This window comes from Fusarium flagelliforme, assembly GCF_020744385.1.
Source record: "Fusarium flagelliforme strain FIESC 12 MPI-CAGE-AA-0113 chromosome Unknown B0J16scaffold_1, whole genome shotgun sequence".
Lineage (NCBI taxonomy): Eukaryota > Fungi > Ascomycota > Sordariomycetes > Hypocreales > Nectriaceae > Fusarium > Fusarium flagelliforme.
This window is the reverse complement of record NW_025763503.1, coordinates 772741-797816: the sequence shown is the minus strand read 5'-3', so window position 1 is coordinate 797816 and position 25076 is coordinate 772741. Positions and strand designations below refer to the sequence as shown.

The 25076-nt window shown below is 49.5% G+C and overlaps 7 protein-coding genes and 1 non-coding gene across 8 annotated transcripts; 4 read left to right on the top strand and 4 right to left on the bottom strand.

Moving 5' to 3' along the window:
- The first annotated feature begins 180 nt into the window (after nt 1–180).
- Nucleotides 181–3216, top strand: B0J16DRAFT_326265 (uncharacterized protein). The gene has a single exon (XM_046125982.1). It carries the CDS (start codon nt 338–340, stop codon nt 3056–3058), a length of 2721 nt encoding a protein of 906 aa, XP_045988251.1. The 5' UTR covers nt 181–337; the 3' UTR covers nt 3059–3216.
- A 3844-nt stretch (nt 3217–7060) lies between these two features.
- On the top strand, nt 7061–10037 carry B0J16DRAFT_351949 (fungal-specific transcription factor domain-containing protein; the record flags this gene model as incomplete). Its single annotated transcript, XM_046129240.1, has 3 exons — nt 7061–7849; nt 7899–8261; nt 8316–10037. The coding sequence occupies 3 exons, from the start codon at nt 7061–7063 to the stop codon at nt 10035–10037; spliced, it is 2874 nt and encodes a 957-aa protein (XP_045988250.1).
- Nucleotides 10038–10235: 198 nt separating this feature from the next.
- On the bottom strand, nt 10236–11661 carry B0J16DRAFT_326257 (uncharacterized protein). The gene is made up of 2 exons (XM_046125981.1): nt 11013–11661; nt 10236–10960 (listed from the first exon to the last, which is right to left on the bottom strand). Exons 1-2 carry the CDS (start codon nt 11512–11514, stop codon nt 10344–10346), a joined length of 1119 nt encoding a protein of 372 aa, XP_045988249.1. The 5' UTR covers nt 11515–11661; the 3' UTR covers nt 10236–10343.
- Nucleotides 11662–12111: 450 nt separating this feature from the next.
- On the bottom strand, nt 12112–12194 carry B0J16DRAFT_t5. Its single transcript has one exon. It is a non-coding gene; the product is annotated as a tRNA-Lys (tRNA).
- A 333-nt stretch (nt 12195–12527) lies between these two features.
- On the top strand, nt 12528–14055 carry B0J16DRAFT_2792 (60S ribosomal protein L23). The gene is made up of 6 exons (XM_046123854.1): nt 12528–12574; nt 12628–12802; nt 13228–13275; nt 13332–13578; nt 13636–13713; nt 13765–14055. Exons 2-6 carry the CDS (start codon nt 12789–12791, stop codon nt 13795–13797), a joined length of 420 nt encoding a protein of 139 aa, XP_045988248.1. The 5' UTR covers nt 12528–12574; nt 12628–12788; the 3' UTR covers nt 13798–14055.
- Nucleotides 14056–15036: 981 nt separating this feature from the next.
- On the bottom strand, nt 15037–19681 carry B0J16DRAFT_2773 (uncharacterized protein). Its single transcript, XM_046123801.1, has 2 exons — nt 15754–19681; nt 15037–15701 (listed from the first exon to the last, which is right to left on the bottom strand). The coding sequence occupies exons 1-2, from the start codon at nt 19553–19555 to the stop codon at nt 15187–15189; spliced, it is 4317 nt and encodes a 1438-aa protein (XP_045988247.1). The 5' UTR covers nt 19556–19681; the 3' UTR covers nt 15037–15186.
- A 1113-nt stretch (nt 19682–20794) lies between these two features.
- On the top strand, nt 20795–22670 carry B0J16DRAFT_2768 (maintenance of telomere capping protein 1). Its single transcript, XM_046123771.1, has 2 exons — nt 20795–21469; nt 21519–22670. Exons 1-2 carry the CDS (start codon nt 20929–20931, stop codon nt 22469–22471), a joined length of 1494 nt encoding a protein of 497 aa, XP_045988246.1. The 5' UTR covers nt 20795–20928; the 3' UTR covers nt 22472–22670.
- Nucleotides 22671–22682: 12 nt separating this feature from the next.
- On the bottom strand, nt 22683–24916 carry B0J16DRAFT_277415 (uncharacterized protein). The gene is made up of 5 exons (XM_046123808.1): nt 24458–24916; nt 24214–24406; nt 23865–24161; nt 23572–23815; nt 22683–23520 (listed from the first exon to the last, which is right to left on the bottom strand). Exons 1-5 carry the CDS (start codon nt 24875–24877, stop codon nt 22737–22739), a joined length of 1938 nt encoding a protein of 645 aa, XP_045988245.1. The 5' UTR covers nt 24878–24916; the 3' UTR covers nt 22683–22736.
- Between the last annotated feature and the right edge of the window lie 160 nt (nt 24917–25076).

Genomic DNA, 25076 nt, shown 5'->3' with positions numbered 1-25076 from the left:
GTGGGTCATAATTTCCTGCCCTACTGCGTTGGTCGCTCTTTCCATGTGGAGCAGGTCACGCTCTTAATCACGTGTCGCTCAGTCATGTGACAGCGCGTAAAGTACTCGCGAAGGCAAGTGTTCAATCCCTAGCGTGGGTCTTTTTTGGCGACCCCTTGCTTGCCTCAAGGCGAACCATCTCATGACCCCAAGACTTTAAATAAGGCAAAATAATACGTTTTCATATTATGACCCCGCCGTTGTTCATTTTCAACGCCTTTTCAACCTCGACATCATTCTGTTACGAATAAAGGGCCTGAGATGCGCTCTGCGCTCTCGGTCCATAATCTTGAGCGCTATGGCATCCCCTGATCCCTCGAGGTTGTCGCCACTCAGCGATAGAAATCGCCAACCACTTCATGTGAATTCTTCATCTCCTGACCTTCCATCTCTTCGGGACGTTTTAGCAGCAAAAGGCTCAAGTCAGCATCAGACTCCCATTGAAGCACCTGGCTTCATCTCTGCACGCAATCTGTATTCTTCAACAGAATCGACAACAAAGGCCAATGCGATGCCCTTGGTCGAAACACCTCTCACTGCTGTCAACTCAAATATCCTTGCGGGTCCGGCGGATGAACCTCCCATCGACGGGGGCTTCATAGCAGGGGACCCTACTCCTTTCAAACAACCCGAAGATGATATAGTAGTAGTGAAAATCACTGGAAAGGGGACTAGGAAGCCTCGACAACCGAAAGTATCAAAGCCAGCCGCTCCGAAACGGGCCAAGGCAAAACCATCGGCGAAGGCTGGATCTTCAAAAGATAATGACGACGGAAAGGATGCCGACGATACAAAAGTGAAGTCCAAGGCAACAAAGCCAAAGAAGAAGACTGGTACTATGAGTAGCCACTTCCCACCAGCAAAGGAAACCGACGTCCCCGAGAAACTTGATCAGATCGATGTGAATGAACCCCTTCATCTGGAACAAGCACCTGCACGGAGATTGGATTGGACTCCTCCCGCTCAGAAGACCGTTGTCAATATTGACTCAGATTCATCCGCATTTAAGACATTGGGCTCTTCGGAGGCAGGTCAACCACTTCCCATTTTCAAGAATCTTGTCGGGGGCTATGCTCGTATAGAAGACCCGTCGGAATCAGCATCCCACTCTGCCCCTCCTTCGGATGAAGACTCGAGTTTTCTCAAGAAACGAAAGCGTATTGAACTGTTAGCGACAAAAGGGACAAACTCTTCGATTACAGAACCCGGGAAGTCGCCCATGAAAAAGCCACCAAAGAAGAAGAAGCCAAGAACGATCACAGAACTTGCCACCGCTGCGTACAGGGTGCCTAGTCAGCCTGACCCTGAACCCAGCGCTTCTATACTGGATCACTTCTCGACAACAAAGAATGACACTGGCTCTGCAGCTGATGCGCAGCCAGACAATGCCAAAGGCAAAGCAAAGCCGCGACGGAAAACCACAAAGGCCACCAAAAAGAAGGTGCCCCCTAAACCGATTCTGCTATCGCCAAGCGCTGCCTTAGCACAGGTGGCTAATCAAGATTTTGTTTTTGGAACTTCTAGTCAGCTAGCCAGGGAAGAATCTCCAACAGTCTTGAGAGATCTTCAAGCTGCTTTGAGACGGTCAAATCAGAACGACGACATAGACTTTGCTATGCCTCTCCATAGCGACGGCATCGAACCACAGCAGCAACGAACCAACCTTTGGAACGCGGCCGCTCGGGATGCTGAAGGAGACCTCTTCGATGTGGAGGTCATAAACTTAATAGAGGATACAACACTACTACAAGATGAGGGTGCTGATGCAAACCCCTTTGGTTATAATATGGTCGCTGACCAGAGCGTTATTACGATTGAAGAGAGTCACGTTCTTGACGACTTTGATCACAGTGTTGAGCTACCGGAGTCTGCAGCATTGCCTGGTGAAAGGGCTATGTCTGCCTCTGAGGGTGATTCACCCTACTTTTCCGACAGTGATCTTTCGGTCAGCACGAACATCGGCCCATCAGTGCCTGGACAGGACAAGATTACTGACGAAAATATGGCTGATGAGGCTGAGAAACTGCCTGAGCTTCCACCGCAACCACCGCGACCTAATTACGAGGGCTTTACAGACCTCCGCCTTGCGAGGGAAGTCAAGAAATTCGGTTTCAAACCTATCAAGCGACGAAGCGCGATGATCTCATTACTTGATCAATGTTGGCAGAGCAAGGCTCGTCTGGGCCAGACAAGCTTTCATACCACAGCTCATGTCACAGCTAAGTCACCTTCCGCCAAGTCCAAAACCCCCAAGACTTCCAAACCAAAAACATCCCCGAAGACCACAAGCAGTCCCAAAAAGGCTACAAAACAAACACGGAGGAACAGTCCCAGTGCCTCTGAGCCTCAGGAGCCACCCCCTTCCGCCCAACCCCCAGTCACTCCCAAACGACGTCCTGGCCGACTACGAAAAGACAGCTTTGATTCTTCATCAGCCACTGATTCTCCCTCTAAACGAGGTCCTGGCCGGCCACGAAAAGATAGCCTGGACTCTTCGCCACGAAGTCCTTCACCCTCCAAGCGCAAACCAGCCTCGTCATCAAAGCGAAGCACGTCACCTCGTCTTGGCAAAGCTTCACAAAAATCAGTCATAGAAATACCTGACTCTGAAGATGATGCTAGCAACTTCGCATCTTCTCCGCAGACCAACCTTGAACCGACATTCTCTTCCGAGCTTCCGTTGGATATATCTCTCACAACCAGTCAAGATATAGAGTCGGACGACCTCACAGCAACGCCCACCGATGCGGAAGCTGCTCTGTTTGAGCATATCACCAATGCTGTCAAGTCAGCTCCACGGACTACAGACCCTCAAGAACCATCATGGAACGAAAAAATACTTCTCTACGAACCCCTCGTACTGGAAGATCTTGCAATGTGGCTCAATACGGGCGAGCTCAGTCGTGTCGGTTTTGACGGAGAGGTAAATCCTGCCGATGTCAAGAAATGGTGCGAGTTCAAAAGCGTGTGTTGTGTGGCGCGAGTAAGCCGCCGCGGTAAGGAGCGAAAGCGGTTTTGATACCATCAGATGGCGACTACGGCGTTCTTCTATGGCACTTATCATCTTGGTATTACTATTTACATTCACATGGCGTTCGATACCCTGCCAAAGCTTTTGGCGAGTCTGGCGGAAACTTGAATGAGTCAACTCACTGTGCAAATAGATAAAGACGAGCTTCATGTTTATACGAAGACTATAATGAATACACTCATAAACGACAGAACCTCTCTGAGGCGTCATCCCACATATACATTCTGGTTCCTTCATGTCCAAGTGCGCCGGCGCGGGTATCAATTCGTATCTTTCATTGCGACCTAGTTCTTCTTCTTCTTCTCAGGTTTATTGTTCTTCGGCTCAGATTTCTGGTTTGTTTGCCCCTGTCCTGCCCAAACGTCGGGCAGATTGGTCTCTCCCAGCCAGGTACCCATGCTGCTACCATTAGTTGGGAAACAAAACGATGTGGGAAATCTCACGGAGTCTGGTCAGGCATGCTGTGTCAAGAACGATTGGATGGTTTAATGGTTGTGGTATATTTTGCTGAATGCTGGCAGTGTTTGAGTGTTTGTGGAAGAACTCATGAGAACGACTTGATTGAAGAAGAAAGCTCTCAGGGTATCGGGTGAAAGAGTCGGCAATTTATATTTCCAGGTTGTGGCACTCACCACCAGATCATCTCCGCTTGCTACAACACAATAAGAGGACCGACCTCGACATTCGATCACGAGCTATACCGCCAGACACCAATGATATCACTACACATCTGTTGCGGCTCTGCTCTTGCCCTTCTTCTCCACTAGAGGAATTCAAGCTACACCATCAAGGAAAGACGATGTTGCATTTCTTGTCTACTGCCGCGATGTGGGTGTAGCTCTCTCATCGGTCTACCCGCGATGCATCTGACGGTGCAGATGATGCGCCAATGACGACTCGCGAGCCTTGCTTGCGCCGCTGTAAAGCCAATCTGGGGCACATGAGATACATGAGATGGCTGCGTTGTCGGCGCATAGCAGCTGGGATTCCTTATCGGGGGAAAGGATGCGGTTGGCACATCGGCGTCCCTACTGCTAACTTGGGTAATGGTTGCAGACATCTTGGAAAGATTGACTGTCTATGTCTCTAGCAGATCATGACAGCTCATCAAGCATCTTGAGTACTGCAGCTAACTTCCCTGGCTTCTGGGGTCTCTCGTGGGGCACAATGGACCGGTGAAACCTCGTTCACGGATCTATCCTTTCAATTCCGTTCGCCGGATCTGGTTTCATTCTCTCAATCTGTGGGGAAGCCGCATCGAACCCAGAGAACTTATTTGCTTCTTGCTATCTTTATCAATGGTCATGCTTCCAATTCAACACAAGCTTCGGCGCTTGAACCCCGCCAGCGGCCCGGCTAGCCTTGGGAAACCCTTACTTACATCCATGACATGCATAAAACGCACCACACTAATAGCCGACCCTCATTTAAGCCAACGAATCAGCTGGGATTACTTACTTGGCAATGCTACAGTCCGGTATCCCAAACTGGCATTCTGTATAGGCGACCTTGATCACATCTAATGGCTGTGGCAAGAATGAGGCTCTGCTTCGAATCCCCTCCGAATTGGCGCCCACAACTTCACCGAAAGCAGTATCTCAGACCGTTATTTACCGTACATGCTCGCCATAAGACTCTTACTTGTCGGTCCCTTACTGGTGGGATGTTGATTCGAGTAGGGCAGCTGAGCAATGATCCCATACTGCATTGGACCCCCGCCCCACGCCATTGAGCGAGGATCGGGACTGCAGAAGGGAAAGTGGCAGAATATTGAAGCTCATGTTAGGTGGGAATGCTGGCAGGTATCACGTAGAGGGTTGCGTGGGTGCGTTAGCTCTCGGAGCTAAAGCGACCAGATTGTGACCATGATCCGAGCCAATATTATAGTGCCAACAAAGAGATCATCGAGAAAGGGAGCCACATATCTGTTGCTGTAGACTCGCCGGCTCCGATGCGGCTTCTTTGGTTGAGTATATCCGGCCTGATTCGTGTTTCCGCTCCGGTATTAGTGGGGCCGTACCGTTCGATGATATCGGGGTCTTATGGTATCCCAGATTGATCAGTTCAACAGTCCATAGGCATGTTGGCATCCAAGGACATCTGAGCAGGCAATGGCTTGTTTCATGCAGATGAGGGCCATTCTAGTTGAGTTGTATGCCACCATCAAGTGGTCAGCTGCCAGAGAGCACACAATCTCTAATCAAGAGAGATAAGGAACTCCGGAGGCACATCGCAGTTATCACCAACCAAATGAGTTTCGATGTGTTCAATTCCGCTGTCAAGGAGAAAGCCGCATATCCACGGCATTGAAGGCTGCCAATCGCATCCTTCAATTGGCGTTGCATCTCGTCTAACTTAGCGGGATGTGTCAAGTGATACCAATTGCCTTAAACCTTCAATCCCACTACCATAACGTGCGGAAGGCGATCTCACTTCTTGAGAGCTGATCAATGCAAGGCAATTGACTTGTGATATGTCACAAACCCCCATCCTTCGTAAGGCGTTCATGTCGAGCACCATCTAATGGAACGAAATGCCGTTCCCGTTTACAATCACGAGGCCAAGTGCCGTATGGGCTGTGATATTGATAAGTTTGGTCGGTTGTATCGTGAGAGGCTAGACATTCAGGGTTTAAATGAACCGCGATTCGACGTCATTGCCGACCTAGACTCCGCTTGCATGTGAAGATCAATGACATTCCTAACTTCCATGCTTACATATTTGCGTTTAAACCACACTAATATGCAGACCAAATTGATTAAGAGCCTGAACGGAAGGTCTAAAGTGTCGACCTTCCATAAAATAACGGCCATCCATGTCTGTAATTTGAGCTCGGTGATATTGTCGGTCTCCGTTTTCACTATTAGCTGATCTGGACCAATAGTGAGATCATTCATTTGGCACTCTTTACATGTTTTGACAACCTCATAGAACCCCTCTCCGGATGAATACTAGGTCGGCAGCGGAGGCAAGGCAACTGATATAGAAAGCGGAAGCTTCGGGAGCCCGACACCGACGATGATTTCACGACTATTATTAACAGTTAACTCGGAATTAACCATAAGTTTATAGTTTATAGTTATCGATAGCATTGAAGAATTGTGAAGAATAGGGAGGGACTGTAGCACAAGTTCTGCAGCACGGGCATTATTCGAACCAAAACGAGATTCTTTGATGACGACAACAATCGAATCTGGTCTCTGGTGCTAATACCAAACACGGAGTTAGTGCTGACTTGGCCGATATGAATGAATAATCAAAAGAATGAAGCCATCAAATAGGAACCCCAGCCTCTGGCAGGTTCTGCAGGCTCTGAGACAGATTTGATGGTTAGCGTCAACCCCAACTCTTTACAGGCATTCCGCCCTATGGCCCTACGATAGACGACAAAAAAGTCCCCGGTAATTTAGTGACCCTACTGTACAACCACGATATTGACTGTCACTGTCTGTCTGTCAGTTCGGGTCGTTTATTGACTGGCGCTGGTGCCAAGGCAGGGCAGGCACCCCGGGGATCGTCAATACGACCTACGTTACAGCAGAACCTAGACTAACAACTCCCCACCAACTAACTCCATTCTCCCAATCATTCTGGCTGTCAAGCAACGCATTCGTCGACTCCTCAGGTACCCAGACACAGACACAGACCCAGACCCAAACAGACCCAGAGTCCAGTCTTTCTCTCTCCAGCCAACGTCTTATGTTTCACAGCTACAGCCTTCTCAGCCTCTTCTGGCTTCGCGACAGCCAGTCCTGACAGTCGAGGTTTCGCCTGCGTTACCGCACCCGGTCGTTGATGGCCTCGCCACGCCCGCATTCTCTTCATTCCAGAGCAATCTAGCCCACCGAGTTTGAGTCCGCAAAGAATTCCTCCTGTCCATCCTTTGGTCTGGTCTGGTCTACCGTCTGACCAACCCCACGCATTGCATTCTTACTGCCGTAACTCAAATTATCGTCATTATCGCGCACGTTCGGTCAACGTAACACAACAATGTCCAACTATATGGATGGTCTATCCCTCGGGTTCGGCTTCAATAACGGAGTCATGTCTGAGGGGCTTGACTCTGCGCAACAGTCCACAACGTCGCCCGCATCCAACACCAACACCCAACAAGATGTTTCCTCCTTCCACGTCCAACCGAATTCTTTCCAAGGCAACGTTACTGTCTATCAGACGACAGGGCCCGAAGCCCACACGAGCCCGATCCAGCAACCCGGAAGCAATACCCCCGCCCTGAACCCGCGATCATGCGTAACCTGTCGCCGTCGGAAAGTTCGTTGCGACAAGCAGATGCCGTGTTCCAACTGTCGTCGAGCACAAATTCCATGCGTCTTTCCCGCCCCTGGGAGAGCACCACGGCAGCCGCGCCGGAAAGATCCTAATGCGCCACCTAAAAACTCAAGTCAACGTGAGATTGAGTTGATGAAGAGATTGAGAAAGTTGGAGGGTATCGTAGAAGAATTGAGCGGACAGATCGAGGTCGAGTCAGGGGGCAAAGGTCAATCCTCAGCCAGCTCGCCCGAAGTACATTCAGCTCAAAATTCCTTTGAGACATCAGCGCATAATACCCAACGACACTTGTCAAATGCATCCTCTCAGCAAGGCAATGCGACAATGACTGGTGGAAGTCCGCGAGGAAGCGACGCTACAAGCGACCAGAGCGAGAGCACGCGCAAGGGTATACATAAGAAGTTTGGCCGATTGGTCCTGAACGACAACGATACCAGTGGAAGTCGAAAATATGTCAGCCATGGTCTCTGGGCAAAGCTTAATGACGAGGTTGGTCTATATTGGATCTGTAAAAGTTTGTGGCTGACTTGTAAACCAGCTTGACTCCATAAGAGAAGAGACGCAACGGCTCACCGATGAAGACTTCGACGAATCCGACATAGAAGAAACTCCAGATAGTTCACCTGCAGTTGCGCTATCAGCGAACCACAACGCGTTCATATTTGGCTATCGCTCCACAGAGGTGGATTTGGACAAATATTGGCCTGTCCCTTCAGTTATTCCATTTCTGTGGTCTGTATACCAGGAGAATGTGGAGCCATTGCTTAAAGTGCTGCATATCCCGACCATGGAGCCTGTTTTCCGAGATGCTAGAAGAGACCATAAGCAGCTCTCTCCTGGCAACGAAGCCCTGGTCTGGGCGATATACTATGCTGCAATCACATCATTAGATCCTGATGAGGTACGTGAAATCCTGTGTGTATGATGACAAGAGATACTGACTTTTTGAACTCAGGTTCGCGCCAACCTCGGTGTCACCAAAGAAGATATCCTTGTGCAATACCGTTTCGCGGTCGAGCAGGCTCTCGCTAAAGCCAACTTCCTTAACTCGCTGGACACCCCGATCATGCAAGCTTTGCTCATCTTCCTTCTGGTAGTTAAAGGTCACGATGGAAGCCGCTTCTGTTGGTCTTTGACCGGCCTGGTAGCCCATCTCGCACAGGGTATGGGACTACACCGGGACGGGTCACATTTTGGTTTGAGTCCCTTTGAAACAGAGATGAGAAGACGTCTCTGGTGGTCACTACTCTTATTAGATCTCCGATCCGCGGATGAGTTAGGTACTGATCTCATTATTCAAGACTTCAACTTTGATACACAAATGCCAAGCAACATCAACGATGCCGACATTAAACCTGATTCGACAGAAGCCCCTGAACCCAGAGAAGGCCACTCTGATTGCGCGGTGGCGATTGTTCGTTTTGAGATTGCAGGTTTTGGCAGACGTCTTGTTCGCCTATCATCCGCATCAATGTCTTTCTGTCCCAAAGGCATGCCTTTCGAGAATACTACTCTTGCTGAAAGAGAAAGGATGCTCATTGACGTCTATCGAAAGGTTGAGCACAAATTTCTGCAGCATGTCACAATTGATACTGATCCATTATACTGGATGGCTGCGTCGATCGCTCGTATTATCATGGCTAAGATGACTTTGGTCATATACCAGCCGGTCCTCTTCCCAGGCTCCGATGGCGAGGGTGCACTTTCAGATGAAGCGAGAGAGCGTGCCTATATGGCGGCAATCGAGATTGCCGAATACAATCACATCTTGAACAACGATACAAGGTGTAAGCAGTTTAGATGGTTGTTCAAAACCTACACCAACTGGTCCGCCATGGCCTACTTCCTCATAGCCAGTTGTCGCCGGCCGTGGACCCCTCTTGTGGAGCGTGGTTGGGAAGCGATTAATTGCTACGAGGATCATCCAGCCCAGCTTTGGAAATCTGGCGACAATACATCTGTCGTGATGCCTATAAGGAAACTTTATATGAGGGCACAAAGACATCGTGCAACAGAAATTGTTCGACTTCGCGGCAACCCCGAAGAAGCCCGTCGTTTAGAATTCGAAGAAAGGACAAACCCACGATACCAAGTTCGATTCGGACAGGAAACTGATTTGACCGTCAACAAGATGGACGAGGTCAGAGAGAAATGGATGAATCTAGTGCGCTCTGATGGAAGCAACGTACCAATTTCTACACCGGCCGAACTCAGTCCCGTGGCACTACCAGACATGCTGCAACCACAACCACAAATTCCATCTCGCCCTCGGACCCCGTCAGTCAACGATATTCCAGCAAGCTTTGATCTTTCTGACACGACTATGAACTTTATGAACGACATGATGGCACAAGGCACCAGCTTCAACATGACGGGCTTCTGGCCACTAAATGATGTCGGCACAGCCCAAATGAAAGCCATGAATCCTGAAGCAACGCCAATGACTACAACTGCCCAAATACCACAGACACAAGCATTAGACATGGGTCAACAGTTCAATCCCCAGTCTATGCAACTACCCAAAGAAGAAAATCAAGCGTCTTATCTCTGGACGGGCGGTTACCCGACCATGAACTCGAATTATGATCAGACTACAGCAGCAGGTATGGATGACATAGACATGCTAGGGGAGGACTTTAATTGGCACCACTGGAGCCAAAATGTTCGTGGTATGTAGATAGATGATCCACCACTAAAAAGGATGGTGAATTAACCAAGACTTCTGTTAGTTTGGAAAACTATAAATGGAGTGTATTGGGGGTGAAAAAGCCTGTATGAATTGATACCCGTGGGATTATGATATGTGAGCCGATGAATCTAGACAATCTTCTTTCTCAAATCGCTATGAATGTTACCTGCTTCAGACGTGTATTTGTGCCCTTGCCAGGTCTTGCTGCTTTCAAGACTAGAATTCATGATCTGCTTTATCTTAATATTTACTCTACCCTGTTTGGTCATCAAATTTACGTCTTGGCTATCTAAGTCATAGTCTTTCTTCCTGAGATTTACTCTGCCTCTCCTCTTCCAGTACATCCTCTCGCCTCCTAACTTCAACATTCGTCGGTCCACCTTTACCGAAATTGACCAGAACCACTCGTTCCCAGTCACCCCCTCTATCTGAGTCCCTAAGCTCTGGCCCTGGCTTATCCAAACCCAGCACAATCCTCTTGTCCTGTTTCCTTATAAACAGATTATGCGGACTCATGACTTTATCGCTCCAAGGGATCATGGCTGTCTTGTGCTCCTGGCCTTTCTTCGTTTCTGCCGTGGGTACCTGCTCCAGGAAAGACAGTAGCTTCTCTCGTTGTTCTGTGACTTGCAGTGGTTCTGCGCCTTCTGAAAGGATCATGGATACTAGTGTTAGGAGGAAGTGCTGTGGTGGGAAGAGAATGATGCTGTTGGTGGAGGCGCGGGAGAGGAAGGATTGCGCTGGTGCGAAGAGCGCGGCTGTATGTTCGACGCCATTGTCCGGTGTTGGGATGAGCATCTCGGATGGCATATCATCCCGTGATTGCGGGAGCATGTACAGATACATCTGCGTTGTGAAGCGCTTGTTGTTAGCAGCTGGTGTTACCCAACGTGTGAAAGGAATGAGGCCATCTGGACGTTTCGTCAGTAACACTTCGCTCTATATCAAGACGGTTCATCTTACCCAAGTCTGGTTCAGCGCCTACTGACTTCAGCCAATCCAGGAACTTGACTTGGTTTCCATGGATCATCTTCCTCGCGGCATCTCTATCCTTCACGTCCAGATTTATGAGCTCGTTGTCCTTCCTGGCTAACAAGATACCCGTCTCTTCAAACGTCTCTCTAATTGCGCCTACTCTGTACGCCAGTCCATCTTGATGTCTCTCTGGCGAGTTCTCCTCTGGAATTACACCGTCATGGTAAGGGTCTAAGTTCCCACCAGGGAAGACATGCGCAGAGGCAAACGAAGAAGAAGTATGTACGCGGTGAAGCAGCAGAACCTCATTAGACGGTGAAATAAGAAGTACCGACGAACTAGGCCGGGGTACTGGAGGCGGAGGTTTATTTGCCGACGTTGACTCTTCTCGGAAATACATGAGAGGCAGATATGGCTTGGGAATGAAATTACATCTATGAAGAGGTTGTCGCGACAAAGAGCGCCTGAAGGCACGGAATAACAGAGACATTGAGGGCCGGGTATAAGGATGGTTGTCTATGACATGGCCAATTAATGCGGAGTAAGGCTTGAGCTGAGATGGGCATGTGAGGTGTTGGGAGACGGCGAGCCGAGGCCCGTTTCACGATGCGGTGGGGTGAAGATCGGCTCCGAATTATCGGACGGCTATGCAGGTTCCGCCGGGTATGACATAGACCTGTACCAGATGAAGAGCCGTAATCCTTCTGGAGACGAGAAGGAAGTGTTGTAGTTTTTATGATTCAGTTTTGGAATTCAAGTGCATATTTAGGTGCTATTCTGGTCTCCAGGCTCAGGAACCAAGCATTGGTCATTTGTTCTAGGGTAGACTCTCAACAACAGACAGCCAGACACTTATACACACCGAATTATTACAATGAAAGAAAGGTCTCTCAACTTCAATGACCTACCTCTACATCTTTACTAGCCACAACAAAAAGAGCAACGAGCAATGCCCTCTAACCTCATGATGGACTAGTGTAGGAGGTACTCAAGCAACAAACAAAACAACAGACAAAGAGACAGAGGCCTTTGAACAAAGGACAAAAATAAAATATAGCACTTCTCAATCATGATATAGTATAGGAACAGCCCGATGCGGGGGTCGAACCCGCAACCTTGAGATCGCGTACTCGTAAGAGTCTCACGCTCTACCGATTGAGCTAACCGGGCGTGCTTTGCCGGGTGATCAAGCCCTTTTTTGTTGAACAGCGAGTTGAAAATTACGAATATGTAGCAAGAGTTTTCTTGGAATGTGTGACAGAACCTGGTTTTGGTGGGCTTGATTGGGTCGGGTTTGAGGTGGTTGTGTGGTTCGCTGGGGCTTGCTTTGGGCGTGAGGGTTCCACCGGGAATAGCGTCGGAGGTCAGCCAATCTGAATTTTGGCAGGTCGACAGCACATCAGCCATGAACAAGCAATAATGATAATTTCTTCATAATGATAATGAAAGCTTTGTAATGAACGCGTCTTGTTAATTTTCTATCAATAATTTAGAATGCTCATTGAGAATTTCGCCTCTCTATTTCCTCATTGTTCTCAGTGTAATTCAAGGTGAGCCCTGATTGGCTCTTTGCGCTAGACCCTCATTCTGACTTTTGCGGCAGGAGCAGCCAGGTAGTCACGTGCATCAGATCCCACCTTCCTCGTCTAGGGTTTCTCCCCACGAAAATCAAAATAATTTCGAAAGACTGTTTGATCTTGATCCTCGAGCCCGGCACGACACGACATCTTCACGAAGTAACGCCGCACTAACCCTTCAGACACAATGGCCAAGATCTCGTAAGTCCTCTCCTCTGCGGATTGATAATAGATCTCGTTCTCTCGTTTTCGCTCTGGATATCTTCTCGTCTCTGCCAACTTTTGATCGGTCATCATGCGCAAAAAAAGAGCTGGAATAAATGAGGTGGTGGTTTGGCGGGGATCGTCGAGACGAATTTTGTGTCGATGCACACAACGAACAACGACTACAGCATCGAGGATACGGTATCGCTGTCTCGACTGATGACGACGGTATTCAAGGCATCATGTCTTGAATTTTTCACATTCGAATTCGACGCCAGAAGCTTGGCACACATCCGCCCGCCGAACACCTTCGTCCACCCGACAAATTTTGGCAGAGAAAAATTCAACACCAAGCGAAAACGAGAGCGCGAGATCAAGACCAAGATCTCAAGACAACAGAAATACTGACATGCTTTCCACAGGCGTGGTGCCCCTGGTGGCAAGCTCAAGATGACCCTGGGTCTCCCTGTGTACGAATTCTCCCACCCATCACTCATCCGATCCAGCAAACTGACTCCCTCTCCAGCGGTGCCGTCATGAACTGCGCCGACAACTCCGGTGCCCGAAACCTCTACATCATCTCCGTCAAGGGTATTGGTGCTCGCCTGAACCGATTGCCCGCTGGTGGTGTCGGTGACATGGTCATGGCCACCGTCAAGAAGGGAAAGCCTGAGCTCCGAAAGAAGGTCCACCCCGCCGTTATCGTCCGACAGTCCAAGCCCTGGAAGCGATTCGACGGTGTCTTCCTGTACTTCGAGGACAACGCCGGTGTTGTACGTTATGGTCCACATATGAAAAATTGGCAGATGGATGACTAACATGTGTTACAGATCGTCAACCCCAAGGGTGAGATGAAGGGCTCCGCCATTACCGGCCCCGTCGGTAAGGAGGCTGCTGAGTTGTGGCCCGTAAGTTTATCTCCCGACTACAGCATCACATCAACCGCTAACACTTCCCAGCGTATTGCCTCCAACTCTGGTGTCGTCATGTAAGGTGCTTGCTTGCGAAAGGAAATCAATCAAGGAAAGATAAAAGGGCGTGCGGTGCGTGGTGGTTGGGTTTCTGTCCCGAATGCGATCAGATAGAGCGCGGTAAAGAAACATTATCCCCTCCTTCCCCGAGACTCCTATTCCCTTTTCTCATCTGCCCTGGGTCAAAGGGGAGGGTTAAAACAGGGGAATGTTCTTTTTATCTACTACTTTTAAAGTCGCTGGATTTGGCACAAGGCTCTTGCATTTCGGTTGCGGCGTGTAAGGATGATTCACATACCAGGCATTCACATCAAGGACAAAACAAAAGTCACTTCAAAACGATTCTCCCAAGGCGTTGTGTGATGTTTTTCGGTTTAAATATGTGCAACTCTCCCCGCCGTTGACCTTGTGATTGATGTGATGTGATTAATTCCTATAATTGCCAGTTACCTCAGTATGCATGCGTCTCACTTTTGTAAGTGTTTGCGTCCGTACCCTGCCTGATACAGTAGAGCAGTGTACAGCGCCCATGCCGTATTGACTGCATCTACCCTGTGGTAAGAATCTGCTGAATACTTGGATGTTGCCTTCCAATCTCAAGCATACAACCGGTGCCTGTGCATGAGGGACAGTTGGCAAACGCAGTTTACTACTGTGGATGGCATGCTTGCGGCAGTATTGTTAATGCTCAGTATAACTGTTTGTATATTTGCTTACATTGGTAGTCGGTTGTCCTTATTGTCACATGTCCTGTGTAATTTTGCTTGGTGTTGCCAGATTGTCCTCTTAGCACAAACTCATCAACACAATCAAGGTTCAACTCTACCCCATCACAATAAGCACATACAATCAGCTCCTTTTCCCTTTGTCATTAATAATGTGGCACACCAAAGATTCTTACGATTAATTATGGCACAAACATTCACAAAGCATTAAACACAAAGGCATTGATATGTATAACATGAACATTAAGTCTTCTTTTAGGTACGCTTGCTACCCCATTTTCTTTTCCACGCTTAGCCTCCCAAGTTTGAGGCATTCGCCGCTATATGATGCCGAACGATTATGCAAAGCCTCCCCTGATGCATATATATGTGGTGAACAACATTAAGAAATAAGCAGATAAACAATCGAGAAACGCACAACGAAAGGAATTTTTTTGTTCGCATCTAGTGTACAAGAGAAACAGCGTAACGGAGAAGCAGAATCCAAAATAAACCTCTCTTGATATTCGTAGTATACAGAGCGGCTGTATGTACTGAGTAAGAGACCGCGCTTGTCTCTTGGGGTTTCGTGAGGATGGTGTCGAGCCAGTAGCCTAAGGGCCACAAACTCGAGAAGTGATTTTTTGTTGATTGGGTTTCGTTTTTGTAGACGTGGTCCACCGTCATCAGAAGTGACCGGAAAGCTCTAATAGTGGTATCCCATTCCCGGCATGCCGTGGCCGTGACCATGGTTGGGATGTTGACCATGACCATGCATGAAAGGAGGTGGTGGGTTTCCAGGCTGATGCGGCGGTGGTGGCGGCGGATGAGGAGGCAGATGCTGAGGGTGATGCATCTGCTGCATGTGAGCTGGGTGAGGAGGAGGGTGCTGATGATGGTGCTGGGGGTGTTGGTGATGAACAGGATATTGGTGAGGATGGTGCTGATGTTGATGAGGGTGCATAGGAGGTGGTTGTTGATGAAGCATATGTGGCGGCGGCGGCGGTGGCTGCTGCTGCTGCTGCTGTAGTTGCATCTGGGGCTGCTCTGGTGCCATCTGCATCTTGAGAGTAGAATCTCTCTTCATAGGAGCCTTGCCCTTGGGCTTAGGAGCGACGACACCCGTTCTTTGTTCGGCTGCCGCTTGAGCCGCCTTCTTAGCGGCCAGGGTCGCCTTGCGCTTTTCAACAGCTCCAGCCATATTGCCGTTGGCCCAACGGTCTGTATTGTGTTAGTTTGTGGAAAGCGTAAAGTAACAAGTTAAATAGCTTACTCTTCATAGAGGCAGACATCTTCTCGGACTTGGTCATCGACTTGTAGTCCTTGGGGGTATCATCGTTGTCATCGATTGGAGTAGGGGTAGGAGTAGCTGGGGCAGCTGGTGGTGGAGGAGGGGGAGCAGGTGCTGGCTGTGCTTGCGGCGTGCCTCCATTCTTGGTATCCTGACCAGACCTGACAACCTTAATCTTCTGAATCTTGCGGCTGTTGAGGGCCTGAGCTGGTTCAATAGATGGAGCAGGTGTTGATGCAGTCGATGGGATCTCGGCAACAGTGGTACCGCCGCTTGTTCGTTTGCCTCTCTTCTTGGGTGGTGCCTGGCCTGACTCTTCAGTTTCGTCAGGGTCATCTCGGAAACGCTTCTGTCTTTTGGGCCGGAAAGAGTACGACGACTCCGCAGTCTGAGAAGATTCTTCAGAGCAGGCAGTAGTTGGGCGCGAATCACCATTGTCGACAATCTCCATCTCGGGCGTGGCCTCGAAGTAACCGCTGGGAAGTTTGAGAGTGACGAGATGTCGTCGGACCGTTTGTTTCTCCTCTTTGTATTTCTCATTCTCTTCCGGCTCCTCCACAACCTCTTCTTCCTCTTCTTGGGGTTCTTCATCGACAAACTCGTTGGGATCTGCCTCCTCGTACTTGACAGCAGGTCTGGCACGGCCCCGGCGAGTGGGCTTTTGAGGCGATTCTTGAGCCGCTTCCTCGGCATCTGGGGTCGGAACGGCCTCTTCCTCCGGTACAGCGTTCTTGCTACGAGCACCACGCTTGCGTCTGGTCTTGGGACCTTCCCCATCCGAGACAACCTCGCTGGTGAAGCTGACTGCAAGATTAGTCTGCGGTTCATCCTCGGCGTTGGCATTCTTGCGTCGACGACCAGTAGCTCGAGTGGCGGGCACAGGTGTCGAGCTCCTGCTAACATCCTGTGTCGTGGGATCGAAAAGCTGAACGGGCTTTCGTTGGCGTTTGCCGACCACCTCTTCTCCCTCTGTGGCCTTGGCAGTTTGCCTAGGCTGGTTTCGCAAAGATCGACCGCGAGTCATGACTCCGACCTGTTGTGTCTCGGGGTTTTGTTTGCCTATTTTTGAAGGATGAGGATCATACTCAAAGCCGTAAGTAGCGGCCATGATGCGGTCCTGCCCTTGGAGATATCGAGTCTCTGTAAGACCTTCCTTTTCACGAGACTTGTAGCCCTTGACGGCGAATTCAGGCTCCTCGTAGTTGATACCATGTTGGTGCAGATTGCGAGTACGGGCTTCATATTTGGAATCAGCCGCTCGTCTACGAAGAGAGTTCTCATAGTCGTCGACAATTGCGCCTTGCTCAGTCCACTCGTCTTGCCACTGAACCATAGAGACATTGATGGCTTCGAGAAGTTCATAAAGCTCTTCAGTGGACATATCTTCATAATTCTCGAGAACCGAGACGTACTCTTCGGGGTCTCTCAACTTTCGGTATTTGTAGTATCGAGTGCGCTCTGACAGCTCTTGAGACTCTTCAGCCTCATCGCCATCCTCGCCAGCAGGGGCAGGTGAATTGAGGGCGGTTGGATCTGCTGAGTCTAGGACAGGAGAGCCGCGAGTAGGCGTGTTGAGTGCAGGCGTCGGAGCTTCGAGTCCTGCATCATCTTGATCATAGACCATAGGCTCCATGTCGGCGTCTCGATCCCCATCCTTTCCTTCTGGGGTCACATCATCATTTGCGCCATCTTCATTACCCTTCTTTTCTGGGTACATCGAGAACTCGCCTTCGACATAAGGCTTAAGATGAGACCAGCGCCCGGCCGGGGTAGGTTGTGGCATAAACTCCAGGGGAACCCGAGGAGCGACAGGCTTTTGAGGACTAGTTTTTGTTTCTGAAGGTGCAGAAGACGCTGGGGTTTCGATAGTCTCAGCAGGAGGTGGAGTGGGAGCCTTTGGTTCGAGAGGACTTGAAGCAATGGCTGGTTCCTCTTGAGTGATGTGATTTTGAGGTGAATCTGGGACCTGCGGCTCATCTGCAGTGACTGGCATCTCAATTGGTTCTTTGTCTTCGTTGTTCTCCTCAACAACTTCTTTGTTCACGTTCTCAGTCTCAGTTTGGTCGTTACTCAACTCCACAGACATGCGGATTTCATCAGCATCGGCGTTTGGAGAGGGAATGGTGGTTTCCTCAGGTAGGTGTTCGGATTCTTGAGCTGGTGATGACGACCGTGATTTAACTGGTGATTTTGGTGGTGATGAGGGGATGGTATTTGATGGCAATGGTGATGGTAAATCTGCAGGCCCAGGTGCTGATGTGGATGTAGGTTCAGGTGAAGGTGTAGAAACCTTGTCTTGCACGTCTGAAACATCAACGGCAGCTGCATCAGTCATTTCGATATCTTGAGGAGCATTCTCCTCCAGAAGAGGATCTATATCCATCTTGTCCATTTTGTCTTCTTGGTGCTGATCCGGTAGCTGAGTAGGTGGTTCCGGTATTTGTTCTTGTTCAACCTGTTCAACGATTGGTTGGTGAGGTGCTTCCTTTTCTTCGGTGATAGTTGTGGTGCTGCTGGTGAGAGATTCGGGTTCTGGATTAAGTTGCGAAGTAGGTTCAGCGGGAGGGAGTTCGCTAATGATATTTGCAGGCTCTGGCTGGGATGCGGGAACAATTGGTGAATGAATAGATTCACTCTGATTGTTCTCATCGGCTGTAATAGGCAATTGTGCTATTGTCGGTGCCAACTCTGGCGCTGACACTGACACTGCCGCGGGCTCTGCCTCCTCCGCTTTAATGCTGATATCTGGCACTGTCAGTGCAGTGGCACTAGCAGCTGGCTCAGGTTTTGTACTTGGTATCGCTGTTTCCAAAGGAGTTAATGGATAATCAGCCTCCGCTGTAGTCAAAGATTGTTGCTGGTAATCATAAGTTGCTGGCTCAGGTTCCGCGTTAGGAAAGTTTTCGGCTTGTGGCTCTGCAGGCTGAGATACAAGTTCCTCGATAGAGTTGCTTATATGTTCCACAGCAGGATAAGCTTTTTCTGGAAGAATCTGATTGACTTCAGAATTTGAGGCAGCATTTTCTGTTGAAGGTCCAATCTGAAACCCGTTATGAAATTGCGGTGCCGGTAGCTCATTTTTGGTCGACTCATTTTGGGGCGACTTTTGGGGTGAGGTTTTCGGTGACATTTTGGATTGGGGGGATGAGTTATTTGAATCAGCACCATCTCTGAGCTCTGAGTCGTCAACATCTGAGTAGTATGCACCGACTTCGATGGTGTCTTGGACTTCGTTATCGTCATCCTGCAGAGCAGCCTGATGAAATGCTTTCAGGTCACTAGATTTGCGTGTCGGATTCCTCCGGCGACTTGAAGGAGTATCGGCACCCATAGAGGCGCCTCTTCTCTTTGAGTCGTTGTTGTAAAAGTCATCCGGGTCGAAATTGACCTCTGACCTGCGCTTCTTACCGCGTGCTGAAGATGTTGAGTTGGGGACAACGACATCATCGTCAATGTGCTCAAATGTGTAATCCACACGAGCACGCTTACGAAGACTGTGTCCGCCCTTTTTTGGGCCATGCTCACCCTCATCTTGCATTGGAAAGTTATCCATAGTAGTGGATCGCCTCTTGGGATTTGAGTTACGACTACTACTTGGAGGTGAGAAAGTGAAGGCGTGTTGAAGGGGTTTGGTAGAGCGGCGGCCACCAGGCGTGGTATTAGTCTGAGCGACAACAGGGCTCGTGATTGGGTTAAAGTCAAAGGAAGCCTCTGAAGTAGAGGTAGGAGAAGCAGAAGCTCCTAAAGGGCGGCGACGTTGAGGCATCCGGCGCGAGCGGTCCATTGTCAGTCAAGACAGAACAAGACAAGACTGAACAGGACAGGCTCTGAGGTGAGGCTGGGATGTTACAGCAAGGACGTGTAGCGACCAGCCGGGCCCGCGAGAGGCGTCATGCGAGTGAGTCCACAGGCACAGGCAACTTAGTGCGCAGTGTTAAATGGTCAACAAATATCTGCAAAGATGAGCAGAAATTGATGACCAGGCAGTGACAGTGAAAAGGGTAAGGGAGGATGAGGCTCAAAGTGCGTGGATATGAATGATTGAGATGAGCGTGTCGGATGGAGTAAGAGAAACAAGCCAGGGCAGAGAAAGAATTTTGAAGTACAGGGAACTGGCGGCAATAGGTACAGTACCTATTTGCAAAAGCGCAAGAAAAGAGGCCAATGTAAAAAGAAACAAAGGCGTCTTAATAACACTGTAGCAAGAATTAATCAACTTCTACTGCCCTTGATCTTGTGGCGATGCGATGGTTTAACCAATATTTGCCAATATACGACTGAAGTCGCGGGTGAGTGATGAAGACAGTCAGTCTCCTTTTGGCTCTGATGTTGGTCTCTGTCGATTTTCTCGAGGTGTCGTGGTCCGAATAAGCCAGCCAAGGCTAGACCAGACCCGCCTGGGGCCTTGCTGTTAGTGGCATCCTGGCCACTGAAGGCCACTCTCTCACAAGGCTCAGGGACCTGGGAAACCACTGGTACGTATCATCCCCAGCAACCCCTTCTCCGGGGTTCGCCCAGGCCAATCAGAAACTACAGATGCTGCGGAACTCTACGACGCTAGTACAACTCGGGAATGAGCATGACATTGTCGTCTGCTGTAAATCACTGCGTGTTAGTGGCTGTTTGGCTGTGTAAGTCGCAGGTGAGCCAATGACTGTACTTTCTGAGTACTTGGGCTGAGTTCCAGGTGAGGCTTCCAACACGCAGAGTCATGCGTCCTTGGTGGGTAGCCATAAAGTACATGTTTCAGCACATCAGTCATTACATCTTAATACACTCGAAATTTCCAAGGAACGTAATGATATCATTAATAGGTAGTCACTGTAGTTGTCAAAATTATCAAATCAATAACAGGCACTCATTGATTGAATATGCTCCTGTGCTGTAACCTATTTCTCCATATCCTGGTGATGTAACTGTGGCTATCTGCTTGGAAACCTCACGTGTTAGATGTTCCTGCCTTCCCGGCGTCCATGGACCCTTGCAGCTGTCCCGGAGCTCCAACCATCTCCTTAGATTTCCTCACCCATTTGCGCCAGACAACCTTCTTTCGACCCCCGCCTTCGACAAACCATCACCACGAAAACCTTCAATAGCCCCAGGACCATATACGAATCACCACAGTTTTGTCCACTTTGGTAGATACGATTTGCAACCATGGCGTCAAAAAAGACCAAGCCCACCGCTGGCGACGATGTCGACGAGCTCTTCTCTGGCCTTGACCTTGAAAAGAAGCCCAAGAAGACCACCAAGACCAAGCCTACTTCTGCCGCATCCAAGGCAATTGCCGACCAGGACATCCTAGCCGACCTCGAATCAGAGCTGGCCGAGCAGCCCTCACGACCTCATACTCCTCGACTCAAGGATGCTACCCGCCGTTCCACAGCGACACCTCCTGCCGGCGACCCCCGCAAGTCAACAGACAGTGCACGCAGTTTAAAAGCTACCTTTACACCGAGCGCCACGAGCTCAGAACTTCTTGAGAATGAAAAGAAGCCAACCTCTGAGCCTGTCCAGGACACTACTCCTCAGGCCTCTGGTGGGGGATGGTGGGGTGGCATTCTGTCCACAGCCAGTGCTGCCATGAAGCAAGCTGAAGCCGCTGTCACCCAGATCCAGCAAAATGAAGAAGCCAAGAAGTGGGCGGAGCAGGTCAAGGGAATTAGAGGCCTGGACGTTAACACCTTGCGAAACTACGGTATGTCCAACGAAGATCGATCATGGGTCTGAACTAATTGAGATTTTAGGTGACGAACTCCGACACCGCGCTCTCCCTACATTCACCAACATCCTCCATACCCTTGCGCCTCCTATTAGCTCCCACGAGCGTCTTATTATTCACATAACCCACGATATTGTCGGCTATCCATCCCTCGACCCTCTGGTTCATAATGTGTTTGGCCATGTGATGGCACAGGTTGAGGGTGGTGATCTCTTGGTTATTCAGCGTGGGCAGGAAAGTCAGTCTCGACGTAGTACTGATAGTTCTGCTGGATGGCACGACGGACCTTGGTGGAGACAAAGCGACACTGCTCGCGAGTTGGGCTTGGTAAATGGAATGCCAGAGGGAACCAAGCTTTGCCGCGCCAACGCCGAATCGCATGCGAACGAATACTTCTCCGCCAACGGTGGTGTAGAGGCAGCCAAGCACAAGGCCACAGAAGACGTCAGCGAAACCAACCCTGTTCGAACATCCGATCTGTTCTTAGCCATCCAGGCAATTGCTGTGGATTCCGATGAAACTCTGTTTGCTCGCACTGCTTCTGCAGAGAAGGAGAAGGAATCCGATGTCGAGGACCAGGAGGACGACGAGGAGCTTATCTGCTTCGCAGTTTTCATCTTGGACCCTGTCCATGATATCGAGTTTTATACTGTCAGCCAGTCTATTCCTGCTCGATGGGTTCAGTGGCTGGACACCCCTGCTCCTCTCACCCCTCATTCTGGCGAGGAAGGTGATGTCTCGGACGCCAACGTCCCAGACGAGATCAGGGATATCATTGAGAGCGGCGGTGTTGATCCCCGAGAGTGGGTGGCCGAGTGGCTCGAGGAGCTTCTAAACCTCTCTATTGGCACTGTCGCTCAGCGATATGTTGCCCGTCGCATGGGTGTTGGTGAAGGCGGTCTCGGAAGGGGCAAGAAGAGGATGGAAGAGCTTGTGCAAGACAATGCTGGAGAGGCTGCCCGTGCCGGAGTTATTTAAATGATATAAAGACCATGAAGATATGAATGTGTTATGCCACAAGGTAGGTTGGGCGTTCGGGTTTGCGTCTGGTAAATGTGACCCCCTGGACTCGAAATGGTCCAGGTATATGAATAACGGATATTCTTATCATGCAGTTTTAGGACTGAATTGGAAATCAAACTGTCTTCGATGCGTTAAAAAGTGTAGAGTAAGCTCACTAAATAAGCTGTACTACAATACGTGATTTAGCCATTATGTTATATACCATCCTGGACTAGTAGATCTATGTGTGACCAGTTCTATGTACCGTGCCGGCCTTTTTCAGTTCGCCTCTGGCTTCCCTTGTGGCACTCTCCAGATCAACCTGCTTCAAGGGCCGGTACTCGGGATCCCACATCTGTTCCTTGATCCACTCCTCCAGATCGTCCTCATTGTCAGGGATGCCTTCTTGTGTAGCCTCACCATCCTTGACAGCGGCTTGTATCACATTCCGAGCGATTCGAACACTAACATCCCGCACAGAGCTAACGTCTGGTAAAAGAGGAGCTGTCGAGTCTTTGAGAATGGGGCTTAGAGAGGAAACGCCTTCTACGGCTGCGACGAGCATGCGATCGGTGAGATGCTTGGCGCGGGAGAGAACGCAGCCGAGACCGATTCCGGGGAAGACGACTGAGTTGTTGCACTCGCCGACGTTGATGGTGATTTCTTCGCCGTTCTTACCCCATGGACCTTTGACGGCTGGGAAGGGTGAGCCGGTGGCTACAAGGGCCTTTCCGTCTGTCCATTTCAGGATATCTTCGGGCTTGGCCTCGTGAAGACGGGTTGGGTTGGATAGAGGGAGGACGATAGGACGCTCGTGGTGTTCAGCCATGGCACGGATGATGTCTTCGGTAAAGGCTCCGGCCTTGGTAGATGTGCCGATAAGTACATTGGGGCGAACCTCCTTGACAACGGAGAGCAGATCGGTGTCCTTGTCTTTCCATTCCGACACGTCTTTGGTATACATCTTCTGAGAATCAGTGACGTCTTCAGTTTCCGAGGTGAGAAGACCAGGCTTATCGATCAACCTATAATTGGTAAGTACTTGACTTTCAGATGAGTTTCGATGAGGGTCTTACCAGATCTGCTTTGCTGCATCCTCGTGGCTCATATTTCCTTCTGTAGCAATAGCATCGCGAACTTGATCTGCGATACCGAGGCCGGCACTTCCGGAGCCGAAGACTACCATGCGCAAGTCCTTGAGCTTTTGGTCACTGGCTTGAAGGCCGGACATGATGGCGGCAAGAGTCACGCATCCGGTTCCTTGGACATCATCGTTGAAGCAAGCAAAGTCCGGACGATAACGTTCTAGAATCTTTCTCGCTGCATGCAAGTCAGTACTGCACTATCAATCCCATCATGTGAAGCTTACCGTTACTGAGGCCAAAGTCCTCGAAGTGGATATAAGCGTTTGGGTAGAGTTTTCTGGCAGACTGAACGAAGTTGTCCACAAACTTGGCATACTCTTCGCCACGGACACGCTTCTGCTTCAAACCGAGATATAACTCATCGTCAAGAAGCTCCTTGTTGTCTGTGCCGCAGTCTAGAACTACAGGAAGTGTTCTGTTGGGATGGACACCTGCGCAGAGTGTTGTGAGGACCAGCTTGGCGACGGAGATTAGAATACCGCCAACGCCTTGGTCACCAATGCCGAGGATTTCTTCTCCATCTGTTGATGAATTAGCGTTGTTGCAGGCTTCATGATGAGATGAACAACTGACCGGATACTACAATGTAGTCAATGTCCTCTGCGTTGCCCCATTGCCCAAGGTCCTGCTCTACATGATCGGGGTCTTGAATGTTGAGGTAACAGCCTTCCGGGCGTCGAAACAGTCGGGAGTAGTTCTGAATAGCGTCACCTTCCGTTGGTGTATATACTATGCTCATCATCTCTTCAAGATGAAGCTGAAGTAGCTATACCGGACAGTTAGTACAACCTCATGATACACAATTATTGCAGCTTGCCTTGTAATAGAGGATCTCATTTTGATCTTTGAGTGAAGTCAAGAAAGTGTTCTTGGCCAAATCATCAGGTTGAGACGAATACTGCTCATAGGCACGCTTGCACTGCTGATCAAGTGTCTGAACACCCTGAGGCAATAAGCCCGTGAGATTGAATGTGCGGCGCTCATCCGGAGGAAAGGCAGAGCCTTTGTTCAGATAAGGCGTATTCAAAAGCGATGTACCACTGAGTGCACAGTTGATAGGACCGCTAGTGCTCAGAGGAAGGTTATCAAATTTGTGCTTGGATTTAGTCTTGGTAGTTGTAGACTGTGATTTCCCAGCCTGGGAAGCGTAGTTGCTGGTGAGATATCGCATCGGCAATGATAAAGATGGACAGAACCGATAGACACGAGATGACGAAGGTTTCGTTAATTTGAACATGGCGATTATTTATCTGCAACCAGCAGTATTAATATGAAGTAATAGGGCTGTAGTCTAGTATTCTTTGGAAGTCTTGAGAATTCATGATCGGACCTTCGGATACAGCACACAATGACGTCGTCGAGATCTTACGGTCATAAATCCACTCTGACGAAACCTTGATACATTCACACGGCACGCAACGTTGATAATATTATGT